Source organism: Lissotriton vulgaris, chromosome 8 (genome assembly GCF_964263255.1).
Source record: "Lissotriton vulgaris chromosome 8, aLisVul1.2, whole genome shotgun sequence".
Taxonomy (NCBI): domain Eukaryota; kingdom Metazoa; phylum Chordata; class Amphibia; order Caudata; family Salamandridae; genus Lissotriton; species Lissotriton vulgaris.
The window spans coordinates 1,487,358,165-1,487,375,726 of record NC_141696.1 but is presented as its reverse complement, the minus strand read 5'-3'; the positions used below and the strand labels follow the sequence as shown (position 1 = coordinate 1,487,375,726).

The window sequence follows — 17,562 nt, the reverse complement described above, 5'->3', positions numbered from 1 at the left end:
TGATGACTCCTGTTCATATCTAGTGGTACTGACTCTTTTAGCCTGAAAGACTCTTATTTAATGTTTACTTGCTCTTAATCCGGTGTAACACCTTATTATAGGTCTTACTCATTAACCTACATGATGTTGCATTTTGGGACTATTGATACTACTGGCTAAAAGTATGAAAAGTGACACAGCCACTTGGCAGCCGCAGCAACTGAAGTAGCTCAGTTGGTTTGAGTGAGAGGCTGGCTGGGCTCTTTCCCGTAAGGTGCATCTGTGGAAAAACCTGTCTCACATAAGCACACACAGGCCTGTAAGATGTACATATTCGAAAAGAATGGTTTACAGTGCAGCTTGTTTAATGTTTTGCAGTGAGAGATCCGTGTAGAGAACAGTGGTCTACTGAGGGCATGACGGACGAGAACGCTTGCAGTCACTAATAGATTACTTAACCCCTTCACTGCGGCGGCTATTCTGCCGCAGTTCTAAGGGGGCGGGGCGGCCGCGCGGTGGCCGCATGCTGGTCAGCCGTGGTTGGGCTGTGCTCATGACGGAGCGGTTCCGTCATGGCCCCGCCCGCTCAATAGAACGCGGCGCGCAGGCGCGAAATCAGCGCCGCGCAGGCACGGCGGCTGGGCCATGATGGAACCGCTCCGTCATCAGCACAGCGCCACCGCAGCTGATGACGGAGCAGTTCCCTCATCAGCATACAAAGGGTTAATTAACATGGTTTAACCTAAACTTTGCTTCAGTGATGGTTAATGCTTCACAGTGACACATCAATAGTGTAGTATAAATGAGAATATGGGCGTGTTACCCATACTCTCATTTATACTGCACTATTGACGTGTCACTGAGTGACAGCCTCAGGACCTATAGTTGTGCAAATAAAGCCACTGTGGTACCTCCCTCACTGTGCCCCGGCAACTGCAGCTATTCTCACCCACCCTGAGACTGCTCCAGTGCTGATCTTTGCCTGCCATTGTGCACAGGTGGACTGACCTGCCCGAAGAGCACAGAGGCCTTCTGTGATGGCAGTGCACACAACATATGCATGTCATACAAAACACACGCAGAACAGGCAACACAAGCTTCATTCACAAAAGAGGCAATAGCGGAGTAAACTTCACTCCAACACAGTAAAGCTGAATAGCCAGCGGCACAGTCATATCTACATTCGTAACCAGAAGAGCCCCATCAGAGGAAACGGCAGCGCAACTTCAGTTTCATACATACTGAAAAGCCACTGGCAGTTCAGTGTCAAGAATACACAGAAATTGTACGTCATAAAAAAGGCAGAATTTAATGTGATCGAGACGTCGACGAGAATTCAATTAAAATGAACAGGTTATGCCTTATGCATTAAAATAACACCACCTACTTACTGATGGTCATGCTGGCGGCCGATCAGGAGAGGCGAGCGTCACGTATGATGCTTCACTCCTGCCGTGGTGCTGCGCTACGTTTCAGCGCGAGGGCTGGCCAAACCCAGGGCTGTCATTGGTAGCGCTTTTGCACGCTACATGATTGACGGCCCTGGGACTTGAACAACAAACTGGGTAGGTCGATGCAGCGCTGCTTAACAAGCAGTGCGAGGGCTTGCTGTTAACACGGGGGCAGAGCGGCACTGGTGGCCTGTGGCGGCGGCCGTTATCATTTATTTGGGGACACGGACACTACTCCTGAGGACTGAGTCTCCAAATAAATGATAAAGACCGCCGCCACGGGCCACCAGTGCCGCGCGGCCGCCGCCCGCACAATAGTGCCGCCTGGGGCGGACCGCCCCCCTCACCCCCCCTAGCTACGCGGGTCGCCGTACCATACCTGAGCTGTGAGTGGCTCCCTTGGCGCAGTGGAATCTCTCAGCGGGTTCGCTGAGACTCCACAGTATAAATATTGGATCTTTCCCCAACAAGGGGAGAAGGAGTGCTTAGTCAAAGGGCACAAAAGGGCAGGGGGGGCAGGTGGTGTAGCAGGCAAGGGGAGAGATTCAGGGGAGAGGGGATGGGAGCAAAGGAAGTAGACAAAGAAAGAGAGAGTACTAAACGGGAACAAGCTGCATCAGCAACAAAACACCTACCTGTAAATGTAATGTAGAGCTCCTGCCCATCCTCAGTTTGGGTCCATGGAATAATTGCACGTTTACGCCATGCAGGTCTCGCCAAACGTCTTCACGGCTCGGGTCGTGCATGGATTCTTGGAGCCAAGCAAGATTCTTGCCCCACCTCTGGTTGCATCTCGGGCTTAGTACATGGGCCAGTCAGTCACTTAATCAAATGATTTGTAAAAGGCAGGAATGGAAACATGGCGCCCTGCGTACAAGCACCAATTCGACATCACAACCATCAAGGCTTCCTGTATCAAAGACAAAGACTAGTGCCTACAATGAAATTACATTTAAAATAAGCCATTCTAGGGAAGGGACTCCAGGCCGTTGCGTTGTACGTGACCGTGGGCATAAGTTCCCAGGGAGAATTGCCAGGCCGAAGAGGGGCGGGCAGGGTTGTAGCTTTAGGTGTTTTAGTTGTGACACCTCCCAAATGCATTTTTCGCTTGGTAGTTGGGTCTGTGGGCCCGGGGTCGGGTCAGTGTGATTCAGATTTTTCATCATTCTCCTTTCATTAAGAGTTTCAAACTTGTCCATTTTGTGGAGCAAAAACTTAAATATGTATAGTGACTGGTATACTAAACAGAATAGTACATCTACACCCATAGAAGCGCTCTTTGAATGGGTGCAAATTTACTGCCAGGCACAGTACTGGCAATCAAACACCCAGAGGTGATGGGATGAATGCTTGCAAATAGTCTAACCAGAGGCAATCAATCAGTAGTGTTTGTTTTTTGCCCACAATGCCACAATTGACCGAGGCCCACTTAATGCAAATCAGTACTGTCCTTGGTCCATATGGAAACAGTCCATCATAAACCTTGGTCATATCACCCTACTGCTTTTTTAGTTGGGGATTTTGTGGTTCACCCCCGCCCCCCATAACCCCAAATGTTCTTGACTAAGCTACGCACTGTTTAGGAGACGAGTGTGCAACTGGTGCTATGTAAAGCGCTCTAATACCTGATACCTTCAGGTCAAGTTTGAGCTATATAAACTTTGTAAAATAAAAAAAAGTTTGTGACTCATGATTTTCGGTGGCCAGTAATGCTCCACTTCAATACCTCGACAATGGTGTGAAGAGCACTATGAACACAACTACAATACCATACTACTAGCAGGTTCCAGGTTGTGATTAACCGGCCCTACCAGTTTGTAAAGGACAAGGAGCTGTACTTGTTGATGACCATCCGGATGCTTGCAGAGCAAAAAGAGATTAATTGCTACCCTCCCCAGTGCTTAATTTGAGCCAGTGTTTTCCGGTGCTTGACACCAGCACTTAATTGTTAACACCGGCTCTTATGACTGTCTGCCACATGCTAGTGCTGCTCAGATAATTTAGAGATCAGCACCACAACAGTTGTTTATTAAATCAATATACATTAAAAATGTCTAACACATGTCGCCCAATCAATTCTTATAGCTCTGGGGCCTGGAACAGTCTGACATTGTTACACTTCTAGGAGTGTGATGGTTAGTATAGTGTTGATACTGTCATTGGCAGTGCTGGCAGGGGAAATGAGTGGTGCAAGCTGCGGTGACAAGGGCCCGGCACTTATTTATTTACAAATTAAGCACTGCCTTCAGCCCACCCGAATGATGTGCCGCCACGTGGCAGCCATCTTTGAAGTAATGCTGCAAACAACGGTACAAGGGCAAACAGAAACATTTTCAATTGCATAAACCATCCAAACTAGGATTCGTTTTTTAAAACATCTATACATTCACTGAGTTAGAAAAGGCATGCTTTTTTCCCTTTGGGGTATGTAAAGTTAATCAATGTTTACTTGACAATGTATTCTATTATTTGGCAGAGCAGTCTGTTATTTTTTTCACTGAATTTTTATCACCCTTTACTTTTTCTATCATTTATTGTCCTTGCTTCAACCCGAAAAGAAAGAGTGCCTTTTTGACATGGCCGCCATTCTGGAGGTCACGAGGCTCAGCGCGCGGCATCTGCATGTCCGTCTTTTATTTACTTATCTGACTCCAATAGAGGGATCTCTCAAACTAGTGCTGCATCTCTTGCTTGGTGTCAGCGAGAAATGTACACCTTTTTCAGGGCCTTTTTGGTGGGCTTAAAAGCAAGCCGCTTGCTGCCCTGGTGCATCCCTTTTATTATGGGAAAAAGTGACATTCCGGTGGCGCAAGGGGCTTGTAAATACGACCTTAGGAGGCAGATTTACAAACCCCTTGCAGCAATTTTGAGTCACTTTTAACATGGGAAAAGTGACGCAAAAGTGGCCTTGTAAATCTGCCCCTAAATGTTTAGGTGTAGCTGTTTTTTGTGGATGTGTCGTTTTCTGGTCTCTCCATTGTGTTATTGGAGTGTAGTTCAGTCAATGTTGTTGCATCTCCGCCCGCCCACCCCTTCTCTGTGTTGCTGCCGCCATCCACTGCACCAGGTTCGGATTGGAAGGTGGGCAGTCGGGCATTGGGCCAGTTCCTAAGGGTGACATGTGGGCAGGTTTTTAAATGGCCTGTGATTCATTCCTGCCCTGCCCGGCATTCGCACTTCAAGCTGTGGCGGGCGGGGGAGGGTGGTAACTGGTAAGTCTGACATCAGCCTTACTTTTGGGCCAGGAGTTGCTCCATTTGTTGGGACATTCTTACCTCACCCTCTGTGTGGCCGGCTTGGCCCAGAAGCAGGGTCCTGCCCCTGACCCCTCCCCTGCAAGGCCATCACATTCAGCGCCTTGAGACCCTTACGGGTGAATAGCGTGCTTCAAAAGTCTCTGATTGATAGCTTGATTGGGTGCGGGATGGTGGGAGTATGCAGGGACTTCGCAAGGAGCGGGTGGGATTTTCTTGCTATGGGCCATCTACACCTCAGCCCCCACTGGGGCATCAGCAGCTGTGTCCTTTTTCTTGACTCCTTCGCTGCAAGTCCATCACCCTTAGGCTATTGGAGGCTGGGAGGGAGTGAAGTAAGAGAAGCCTTCCTGGAGGGTGTGTGTGCATTTGCATAGCCCTCGCTGAGGCAACCTTTATTAAGCTTTTATTAAACTAGTGTGGAGGTGGCTTTACAGCCAAACCTGCTGATTTTGTTAGTGGGAAACCAGGTTCCAGTCCCGGTGTTGGCTCAAGATCCTGGGATTCTGGGCAAATCACTTAATCTCCAACGCCTGAAGTAAAAATGAATTTGATCTTGTGTAGGGTAACTGGTGCTCATGTAAATCGCTCCAATGCCCTAGCGCCGAGTTCACCCTATGTAAAACTATAAAAAAAACAATTCAGATTCTGCAAGGGCCAGAGCATGATAATTAAGTACACTTTTTAATATACAAATTTCCATATTATTTATTAACATGGCTATTCTGTCTTTGTTTACTTTAGCTATTAGTCGTGGATGAGAAAAGCAGTTTTAGAACACATTTTAAAGTACTTTCACCTTACGTTGAATGTTTAAAATACATGCTGAAGCCATAGGAAAAACTACAGACTTTCTGTGATTTTCTTCATTTTCGCACCAGCCAGTATATTAAAATACAGGTCATGCTGGTAAAAAAAATGGCCAGGTGGCAACGCTAGCCAGATCAAGTATTGTGGCCCTTGGGACATTTTATTTCACCTCCCCTACCTGGCCAAAATAAAGTGCTTCTCGTTTTCACCAATCTTTACTGATTGTATAGGCTTTAAAATGCTTTTGTTATCAAACATTTCTGTAAAAATTAGTCCAATGAGACTAACCAAATTATGTTGCATGAAAGGCCACAAATCGCAAATGTGGGCCACTTATTTTAAGATTGCCGGGCATAACTGCTATCCCAATCTGACCCAGAACTGCACCTCTCCGTATCGTGTCGTCATTGCTTGCCCGTGTCCCTATAAACTTCCCCTCGTCCTTGCATAGGCGAGGCCTATTGCTTTGCAGATGCTTATTTTACTCCAGGATTGGGTACCTCACTTGCCGTTGCCCTACTATGGGGCATATTAGCAACCGCCAGCAATAATTATCGCTGGCCGTGCTTAGCGATAATTAGATTATTGCAGGCTATCTCTGCTTTTTATCACCCTGGTAACGCGTAATTAACAACACGCTACTCCAGGGCGATAACAATTCCAGAGATAGCGAGGTTATCTCCCTTGTGCAGGGAACATCTCTGGTTTTTTAAAGATGTTTCCTGAAAAAGGGCGATAACCTTGCTGATACGACCCACAGCACAATGTTAGGGGTGGCTACGTCAAGAATTTAGCAGATGTTAGTTTTTGGAGAAAACAGCAGTTTTCTCCAAAGACTAACGTCTGCTTAAATGCTAGGGCATCCTTGCTGATAGCGCGAAGCCGCGCTATTGATGTTTTGACATGTAGTGTATGTCAGGAACGCCCACTTTGCGTTCAACATGACATGGCAACCACAGCCTACTGTAAACAGCACTTATGGAAATCTGTTTGCTTAAATACCCCTCACACACCAAAAGGGCCCTTGGTGTCATGCTTCATCATGGGGGTCTTCCCGTCCGGCTGCGTGACGGGGCGTGCTACGACCTATGACTATGCGGGAGCACGGATCTTCAGTACTATGTGTGATGTAGTAGTTTGTGAGAGGAAGGGTCTAAGGTAAGTGAAAGAGTGAGATTAAAAATGACCTGGCTCCTGTGGACTAAAGCTTTAACATTCCCTGGAGCAAATGGGAATTTAAAAGGGACCAGGAGGTAAGCGGCAGACCTGTGCTTGAGGGTCGAACTTGCAAATGAGAATTGAGGAGGGATGAGGAGCTGGTGAGCGGCAGACCTGCGCTTGAGGGTTGAACTTGCAAATGGGAATTTAGGAGGGACCAGGAGGTGAGGGGTAGACCCGCGCTTGAGAGTTGAACTTGCAGATGGGAATTTAGGAGGGACCAGGAGGTGAGCGGCAGACCTGCGCTTGAGGGTTGAACTTGCAAATGGGAGATAACGAGGGACAAGGAGGTGAGCGGTAGACCTGTGCTTGAGGATAGTGGTCAGGGTTCTATAGGAAGGGGTTGGTGTAGAGAGGCAGTGCTTCAATGCTGTAAAGTAGTCTGGGAGTGGGTGTGATGGGGCATGGTCCAGAAGTAGCTAAGTGACAGAGATTTGTAGGCGTTGCTGCTAGCTGGAGGGTTCAAGTACTAGGAAGCTATGATGGTGGGAGTGAAAATATCACTGTGACTACTACCTCAAAGTAGGTGGCCACAGGTTGAGGGCGACCACGGAAGAGAATATTCACATTGTTTTCTCTTCTTGTTCTCAGCAGCAGAGACGAAAGAACCCACAGGACGCGGTGTATTCGGTAAGTGGAGACGAATCATATTACTAACTCAGAGCCATGAGGATAAAATCCTGCTTAAAATTGGCAGTAATTGGGCACCAGCACCAGCAAGACAGTAGTACATCTATTCATTTATAAGTGCAGAAGGTCATATTGCACATTCATAAATAAGTTGTCTTTACCAATAGGTATAGACGTGAGATATAATGTGCAGCGGATGATACTGACTCATAAGTAGGTACAGAGAAGGATATACCCAGTGGCATAGAAGTAGCATTGTCACATTCTGGTTCCCAAGGTAGCTTTGAAGGAGGGGGCTTTGACAAATGTGTGCAGAAGGTAGCATTGATGCACAGACACAAAAAGTACCACTGACATACATAAATACTTTATGCCTGGGTATAGAAAGCAATGCTTATGAGCAGGTACCGAAAGTAAGAATGTTGTACAGATAAGAAAATTAACATTCATGCACAAGTAAAGTGCGGTAATAATGATGGGAGTCACACTGAGGAGTTATAGGTCTACCAGCCATACATCCTCTACATTTAACACAAAACACTCCTTTGAGGCATGCTTCATCATTGGCCAGTCCGACTCACCATGTTAAGATGATACCAACGTGGTGGTATCCACCTCATTGGGGAGGTAGTTCAGGTCATATGTGGGGTCCAGTTAATCCTAAAGCAACCTAAGTGTAAATCTTAGGGTTTTCTCTATGTTAGAGCATACTTGCTTCAATTAATTTTTATTGATTTTAAAAACATAGAACAACAGATAAGCCAAAGCACGGAAATCACAGATATAAGTTCATTCACATCGTCACTATACCCCCCAATCTCGATCCACTTAAAAACCTGGCAAAATCCGGAATCTGGTCAATCAGGACCCTCCATAGCCCCCAGCCACTTCCCCCACACTCTACGATATTTCTTGGCACGCCCCTTCGCTGCATACATGGCTTTCTCTTGGGTTGCACACCAGTCCACCCCTCTTCGCCACTTCTCCAGGGTAGGAGGATCAGGGCTGATCCAGGCCCCCGCAATGTCCGGCTTGGCCACCATCATAGCTGTGTTGTAAAACAACTTATCAGTCCTGGACCCATCCAGCCCATCAGTGATCCTCAGCGAGGAGTGACGTGGATCGTGAGGAACATCCCAGCCTAGTACCTCCGTTAACTCTCCCTCAATGGAACCCCAGAACTGCCCCAAGCGGGGGCATGAACAAACCATGTGGAGGAAGTCAGCCGGGGCATGCTAGCATCTTGCGCACAATGCTTCTGGGCGCCAACCCGCTCGCTGCAGGCGCAAGGGGGTGAGATACGCAGCGTGTAAGTAATATAACTGAATCAGCTTGAGTTTGGCAGAGACAGTAACTATTCTGGGGGCCATAAGGGCCAATCCACATCATCAAGGGGGCCCACCCATTGGTCCCTCAACTTGTCTAGCGATGTGGGGGTGTTATTGACTAGAGTACGGTAAATTCGGGAGACCCCTCCTACCCAAGTCGCCCATCAGTGTCTGAGCCTCAATGGGGCTGTATTCAGGGAGCCTCGTGTCACCTGTGATATGTGTGAAGAGGGCATGTCTCAATGCAGATATTTATAGTGTTGAGAGGATTGTAGGGAGTAACGAGTTTGGAGCTCCTGGAAGGACAATATCTAACCTCTTGCCCACACGTCCCCTAATTGGGAGATACCAATAAGGTCCCACGGTTGAAATCCCCCAACCCGCTGACTTCCCGAAGCCAGGCCCCCTGCCAAAGTGGAGTACACTGGGTCAGTTTACCCGATCACCCCGTGTGTCGGAGCGAGGCCCGCCATGCCAGCAGCACTGAGCGCGTCACCTCAGGAAGACGGTCCGGAACGGGCTCCCCCTATAGCATGGCTTGGACGCTCATTATCCCCAGTTCGCTCAATTCAAGCCTATAGGCAGGGTCCGACCATCCCCCACTAAACCAATCATGTACCACTAATAGGCGTACTGCCAGAAAATACAGCTATAGGTGTGTCATTCCCATGCCGCCGTCATAAGAGGGAATCTGAAAGACAGACAGAGCCACCCGGGCCCCTCCACCACTCCAGAGAAACTTAGTGATTAGACTGTCCGGCTCCTTAAACCAGACCCTGGAAAACCAGAAGGGGGTGTACTGGAGGACATAAAGGAACCTGGAGAGGATCATCATTTTAAACAGAGCTACCCTCCCCAGGGGGTTCAGAGGCAGCGCCCTCCATTTAAGGAGGGCCTCCTTAGCCTTCTTAACCAAGGGGGCCACATTGTGGGACCAGCCCAGTTCGGGAAGAAGGGTGATCCAGATCCCCAGATAATTAAAGGATTACCTTCGGAGTGGTATGGTGGACTGCCATTCGACGCACTCTCTAGAGAGATGCAGGGGGACCAACACAAACGTCCCGGGGTTAAGCCGCAACCCTGAGGCCCGCTCCAAATCATGCAAGATTCGGCGGCACTGTGGTCCGGAAGAGGCGGGGTCGGACAGGAAGACTAGCACATCATCTACGTACAACGCAATCTTGTCTGTGCCCGTATTCGGCCATTTCCATCCACTGAGGCGGTCCTCAGCCCGCACCAGAGATGCCAAGGGTTCCATCGCTAGGGCGAATAGCCAAGGAGAAAGGGGACATCCCTGCCTAGTGCCCCTGGCGATGGGAAAGGCCTCCGACAGTACCCCATTAACCAGGACTTGCGCTCTCGGGTGGGCATAGAGGACTCGGACCACTGAATCGAAACCCTGTAGATACTCCCAGTCCACTGAATCGAAAGCTTTTTCAAAGTCTATGGACAGGAGTGCCAAGTAAGGGGTAATCAGGTGCCGGTGTGCCAGACCCAACTGCAATCTTCGGAGGCAATGGCGGGTCCCTCGCTGAGGCATGAACCCGCATTGATACAGGTGCACCAATGAGGCCAAATAGGGTATCAACAGCTGGGCCAGAATGGTGGCATAGAGTTTAATTTCGGTGTTAAGGAGGGATAGAGAGCGGTACTCTGCACACAATCGGGAGAAACGATCCTTGGTCCACGGCTTCTTTAAACAAGTTTGTTAGGTGGGGGACCAGAGTGCCTCGTAGCCTGCATAATATTCTTGCGGCAGGCCATCCGGTCCTGGGGTCTTACCCGGGGAGACCAGGGTGTTCGCTTCCTCAATTTCTTTCAAGGAGATGGGGCGATCTAGGTCCGCCTGTTCCAACGTAGGAAGGAGCACCCCACCCCGGTCAAGGAGAGCAGTGACGGTCAGCCCGGGGGCCTGTGCCGTGTATAGCTTCCGATAGTATGCGGCAAAGGTATTTGCCATTGCCATGGGAGTACGGTGCACCACTCCAGCTTTGTCGACCACTTCCGGAATGATACGATTAGCCCTGGGGTACATGGTCAGCCTGTGTAGTATCGTCCTGTTCTTGTCTCCCCAGCCGTATACTCTTGCCACTGAAGACGGCCAGAGGAGCTTCCAGGGATAATTGCTTGATGTCATCCCAAATAAGGACCAGTGGTCGAGTCTGGGAGGCATCCTCCGATACGGATAAATGATACCCGGGGATGCCACCGACCCCTCAATGGTGTCAAAGTATCGTGTAAGCTCCTTCCCAATCTCTTTCTTAAAATCTTTATTTTGAAGAAACCAGGCACTCATCCTCCATGTTTGGCGGGCCACAGGGGGGTGGCCCCAAACTAAGAAGTATCAGGGAATGGTCGTAAATGCCTCTATGGAGGATACGGACATCGACAATCAGTGCACAGTCAAGCGCTGGGACAAAGATCACGTCTATGCAGGCTTGGGTGTGGTGGGCCGCGAATGTGTGAGTGAATTGGATGGTGCGCGGGTGCCAAGTGTGCCACGCATCACAAAGAACCAGGGACTCAGACCATTTCTGCAAGTGTTTCACGTTCGCTTCCTGGGCAGCCGAAGGGGAACCCGATGTATCAAGGGCGGGGGCTAAGACTGCATTGAAGTCACCCGCAATGACCATGATGCCTGCAGGCATGTCGTGTAGCAAAGAAACTGTGTGTGCCAAAGTGGGCGCAAGCAAGGAGGGATGGGCATATATCGACATGAGAGTGAGGGGTGTACCAAACAACGACCCATAAACCACCACAAACAAGCCATGGGGGTCATGCACCACTTGGGAAAGAACAAAGGGCAGTGTACGCCTTAGGAGGATTGCCACCCGGCGTGAGCCCCGGGAAAGGTCAGAGTGCCATACCCTGTCATAGCCATAGCGAGCCAGGAAGGGGCAGCAGTTACCCAAAAGGTGCATTTCTTGGAACATGAGGATGTCTATGTGGAGACGCTGCGCGTATGTTAATACCGCTGTACGTTTGTGGCGGTCCAGCAGACCGTTGACATTCCACCACAAGACGTGGAGGGATCCCATAGGGGAGGTGTTATCTGTCATGGTAGATTGCTCTTGGTCTAGGCGGAGTGCGTGGCCTGGAGTGTACAGCCACACCTGTGCGCATAAGGTGGAGCATGTGATTACATACTACGGGAACATACCCACCCTTCCCAGCGGTGAGTTGTGGCATTCCGTGATGGCTGAAACAAAAAACAATGCATAATAGAACAACATAGTGGACAAAACCGTCCCAAACCCACCCCTCACCCCCGCCCTACACTTCAGGAACAGAAGCATCTGTTGTCCCCTCAATAAACAACAACACCCAGTACACCGGGCTAACAACCAAACTAAAACGCCTGGGAATAGGGAAGCGTGGAGGACCCGTCCTCGTGAGTGGATGCTTAATGACAAAGATCATCGGGAAGTTAGGAACAGATCAGGGACCTTGCGCCGTCTCCGACCACGGAGCAAGGCCCGGCAGGCAGAGAACGGCCCAAGCTGGATCCCTTAACAGCATTGGGCTACGGGAGAGGTCTGTGTCTGGAATGTCAATCACGGAGGGCCGGGATTCGTCACCTCCAACTCCTTCAATTAAAACTTAAGGATGCTAACGGGAGCTTATGTACAAGCACACATCAATACGTTATTGCCAACATGTTTCGGCCTCAGTCGGATCATTCATAGGAGTGTCTGGAGCTTTTGCCAGGGAAGTCTGGCTACCCCTATCATCAGTCACTCATTCACCTCTCAAGTTCAGACTGCTAAGAGTAAGTCTCACCTGTCAGCTCATAGTCTTCACCCTATATTATTTGGGTGTCACCCAATTAGATGAACCTGTAGATATCCTGTAGTCACACATTCGTCCGAGTACAGGTCCCTACTGAAGACTTACAGCAGCCGCCACTAGCAATGAAGAGCACCAGCGGGTACCAAGACTGATAAATAAAACTTACGCTTATGAGCATAACCTTGACAGTTGCATGAGTGACTGATCTGGACTGCTCTGACAAAGACCCTAGACCCGCCTTCCTCCCCAATGAGGTTGAGACCACCATGTTAGTATCATCTTAAAACTGTGGGTCGGACTGGCCAAGGATGAAGCGTGCCACAAATGAGTGGGTAAGGTCTTTCCAACGATTATCTTTATGCTTTGTTGTGCCCACTGTCCTGTAACGCAGAGTACAGGAATATTATTCCTGTCATATTAGTTGTGTGATATAGGCAACAATGATGACCAGATAGATAGGGTAAGGTAATGATTACCCTTGGATGGGTTCAGTGAAAGTGCAAGACAACTTTTGAAACTACAATAGTCTTTGCTATTCGAAGCATTCCAAAGAGTCTGATCAGCAACCTTTTTGTCCATGTATCTTCTCGGGTGGCCTTTTGAATCCCATTTTTTGCTGCATGAAGTTACACTATATACTGTCCCTGTCTCTTTTGATGATGACATATCATGGCTTATTTTGAACAATATTAAATGTGACGTGAGGAGGAAAGGACGTTCTCAGTTTAAGCCTAACCCTCGGCTTGTGGAGATTACACGTATTACATTTCTCGAAGTACATTAAATATCTCCATATCCTTAATAATATTTAAATGTAACTTGATTTGAATTAAATATAATACATTATATAATGCATATGCTATGTTTACTGTTAACCAATAATAGTAAAGCATTATAAATACATACAAATTAAATTGAATACATAGATTGTAAATACTTTATACATTATAAAGAAATAGGTTATATTTCAACTATATGATAAAGCACATTTTCATATAACGTAGCCGAAATCCCTACTAATTTATTGATATAGTACATTATTTCATGAATACACATAAAAACCCATTGGCGTAATTATTAAGACATTGGTTTGTACATTATATGCAATATATTGTTATGAATACAGTATAATTTTTTGATCTATTCGTACCATGTGTGTCTATTAATTCAATAAATGTGTGCACTGAATTTTAGCATTTAAATTAAATTCATTACAAGTCTGGGAGGAAGAACACTCTGCATGGCTGAGGGTCATCTCTGGAATAAAGAATCACAACAAATAATTATATATTAGCAGAACCAGTTTAAAGAAGGCACTTGGGGGCCAATTCTGATTCGGTAAACCAATCGTACGATGGCATCGAATCCGTAGCCCTTTCCGTACGAATCATACAATTCCGTCTGAATCGTGTAGTACGATTCGTTTGAAAAATATATGACCGAATCGCTGCGTACCGTACGAAAAGCAAGGGTAAATCTGTACGACACGGACCCTCACAGTGAACTGTACGAATCGTAAACATGCTGTACGACCCGACAAGTATGATCCGGACCGGGGAATGAGAGCGTGATTCGTACGGAAAACGTCGCGTATGAGCGATTCGCACAGAGAGCCACACAATCACATACGCACCGTACCCCTGCAATCATGAGGTGTACGCACCGTACCCCTATGCACCGTACCCCTGCAATCATGGGGTGTACGCACCGTACCCCTGTAATCATGGGGTGTACGCACCATACCCCTGCAATCATGGGGTGTACGCACCGTACCCCTACGCACCGTAGTACCCCTGCAATCATGGGGTGTATGCCCGGTAGCTGGGGGGGGGCGTTTCGTACGCGGTTCGAGTCGAAATCTGCTTTTCCGGACGTTTTGACCTCCCGTAGAAAAAGAGTCGTACGGAGTGTTGACGAGACGAATCCTACTTGCTGGGTCGGAAAATGCTGCTTTGATTCGTACAGACGTCGCGTACTGCGTGTTCCGAATGCGATTCGTACGGATTTTTAAGTCCTATGGTCTTTTGTACGATTCGTACGGAGATCTGCTTTGGGTCCGAATCGTACTTCATCATACGTACGAGGACGTTTAAGGGTTCGATTCGTACAGGAAATATGCTCCGTACGGCTATTTGTAAGGGATTTTACCGAATCGGAATCGGCCCCTCAATGGGAGAAATCCAATGTCAAACAAAAGGGACAGTTTTTTCTGCCCAGTTTTGCCTTGCTAACAGTCACCAATAACAGGCGTCCTAAAAGGTTTCTTTGTTGTCAGTTTGGGGTTCTGAGACATATTGAGATATCATTCACCATTTGTCCCTTTAGGACCCTTATATTTGGGCTAGAATAACTCCATACTTCAAGTGCTTTCATGTTAGATGGGTTACTTACTTTTCAGATTACAGTCGAATTTATAGTAGGCGTGAATCTCAAAACTGGCGTCATTGAACGTACCTCTGCCTAGATGCCATGGGCTACTAGTGATAATCAGTAGTGTAACTAACTTCTCTGTGTTTTCCATGCTAGGCTCTGCAGAAGGACAAGATGGGCGCAGCTTACAGTGAAATCGGAATCAAAGGGGAGGTAACTCATTTATCCATAACATAATACGTTTGAACGTTAAATTCAGTACTATGTCTTATTGTAAAATATTGAAATTGGCATAATAGAGACAGATATTCGCCCACAGAATATCCACATAAAGATGCATATCCTTGTGCCTGCTCCACTTTTGATTTAAAAGAAAATCAATTTCCAACATGAGCCCTTGCTTAAAATTTGCCTTAATCTGAAAAGTGATCTAAATAAATGTATTTGTGTGCCTTCAAAAGTGGAATATTGGTCAGTAGGTACTAAAAAATATGTCCTCGAGGTATTCACTGAATGAAAGTTTTCTTAGATTTTAGAGTTAGTTCATGGGACCTTGGAGAGCAGTGTTCTAGATTTTTAAGATTCAACTTAAAAACACTTTTTAGCTGCAATAGTCTCCCCAGGTCCTTGATGTTAAGTCCTGAAGTGCGGTTATCCACACTTTCAATGCTTCTTTAAAGACTTTAAAGGCCAGACCTCAGGAACATAAAGTACAGTTTTCAGGACACAGGAGTTCAGTCCTTTAGATGCTGAAATATAGTCTTTCAAGCACTGACGTGCAATCCTCAGGAGCTTGAACTATAGAAGTGCAGTACTTAGAATCCTGACATGCAGTCCATTAGGTCTTGGAAAGGAGTTGTTTGGGATCTTCAGGTCCTTGAGGTGCAACTATTGAGGCCTTGAAATGTTGTCCATTTGTATATTGATTTGCTGTCCTTCCACATCCTGAAGCATTGTTTTCAGGACTTTAAAGTGCAGTTCTTTGGCCCTGGAAATGGAGTTTGGACAACTGCGAAGTGTCATCTTTTAGGAACTTCAAGTGCCGTATTTTGAAGTATTGAAGCCCAGTCCTCTGGCCAATGATCTGCAATCATTGCAAACTTGTTTTTTTACATTTTCTTTCCTAGTGAGTCAATATACCCACCAGTATTACAATGTCTACATAGTTCAACAGTCGGTGTTTGACAAAGTCCATCACATAGGTAAACAGTTAGTTGAATCCAATAGCATTCGCCACAAATGGTATGCCTATTCTCAGTTAGGAGAGACGGTGTGCAAATAGTCATCGATTATTTGTGCAATTATGTAACAATAAACGAACTAACATTGGGATACAACTTCTTATGATTCGTTAGCATTTATACATTCGATCACAGTATCTGGGCTCCGCTCCAATGTGTCTTACCAAAGGAGGGATGGGTGAGACAAAATCGTTGTGTGCACACAGTTCACAGTTGGGGCCCATCTTATTCTGTATGAGCAGCGGAATTAAAGTTTGGAAGGATTTGGTCTCATAAATGGGCTAGTGGTTAGGTATGGATATTTCTTTTCTCTTCTGCATGCAACTCTAGCCTTTCAGATTCCACCCACTTCCTGACATCGTGGCGCCATATACCAATTGGGGGAGGGGACACAACTGCAGTGCATTTCTGTGCACCATTTGGTCAAAACCTGTGCCAGACCCGGAAGTCTTTTTGCCGCTTTTTTAGTTTTAGCCTCAAATGTACGCTCTGGAGGCAATGACTCTGGTACATATAGTCCTTCCATACACCAGATAGTCTCAGTTACTCCTCTACCTGCACTTCATGGCAGTCCCAGATCATGTGGTAAAAACCTGTGTTACAGTGAGAATATCTAGGGCAACCAATGTCCTCCATCCCCTGACTCTCCTGATTTTTTTTACTGAGTTTTATATAGCGCAAACTTGATTCGAAGGTATCAGGTATAAGAGCTCTTTATCCGAGCACCTGTTGCATTACATGAGGACAGATTCATTTTGTTAGGCACAGGGATATTAAGTGATTTGCCCAGAATCACAGGATGTGGCGCGTCATGGCCGAGACTTGAACCCGGTTCCCCAGGTTTGAGGTTGACCGCCCTAGCCGTTAGGCCAACTCCTCTCCCCGATTGATCTCCCATTTTGCTTTAGTCTTTAAAAGTCCAGACTCAGTCATTTCGAGTAAGAATCTATAGAACCAAGTAATTCGTTTGTGACTGTTGCCTACAATGAACGTTGATTGCAAAACTTTGTTGGGTCTGGTTCCTTAGCAATGGATCCCCATCCACTGTTACTGTTGTATGTAAAAGTTCTATAGTTCAGGAACTGAGAAGGGACAAGGTCAAACTCCTCTGTCAGTCTGCCAAGGGGGGTTAGGTGCCCATCGTGACATAGGGCATCAATTGTCAATAATTTATTCTCTCTCCAGTGCATCAGTGTGGCAGCCGTGTAATGACATATGCCTTCTGGGTAACCTACCAATAAATCAGTAGGCACAAACAACTGTTCAGACAAAGTTCTACATCTCTCAACACCTGATGGCCATGGGATCATGGCATTGAGTGTTCTCAACTTTCCCTTAGGGTCTAGACTACATGCAAACACTTCACCCTGTAGATACTGCCACCTCATTTGGCTCAGTTCATGGGTTAGTCCACCATCTAACCACCTGGTCAGCCACTGAATCTGTGCCATCAAGCAATGCAATTACAAAATGAGTAAAACCAACACCACGC

The 17,562-nt window shown here is 47.1% G+C and overlaps 1 protein-coding gene across 3 annotated transcripts in view; it reads left to right on the top strand.

Moving 5' to 3' along the window:
* CD247 (CD247 molecule) overlaps positions 1 to 17,562 on the top strand; it is a 234,202-nt gene that overhangs the window by 181,451 nt on the left and 35,189 nt on the right. For 2 of the 3 annotated variants that reach the window (XR_015299389.1, XM_086935549.1), the window contains exons 5-6: positions 7,304 to 7,342; positions 14,986 to 15,042. Coding sequence is in view for 2 of the 3 variants with exons in the window: in XM_086935549.1 (XP_086791675.1) it covers positions 7,304 to 7,342; positions 14,986 to 15,042 (96 nt within the window). In the remaining variant the exon portion in view is untranslated. The remainder of the gene's footprint in view (positions 1 to 7,303; positions 7,343 to 14,985; positions 15,043 to 17,562) is intronic. The other variant, XM_086935551.1, reaches the window with a different exon arrangement.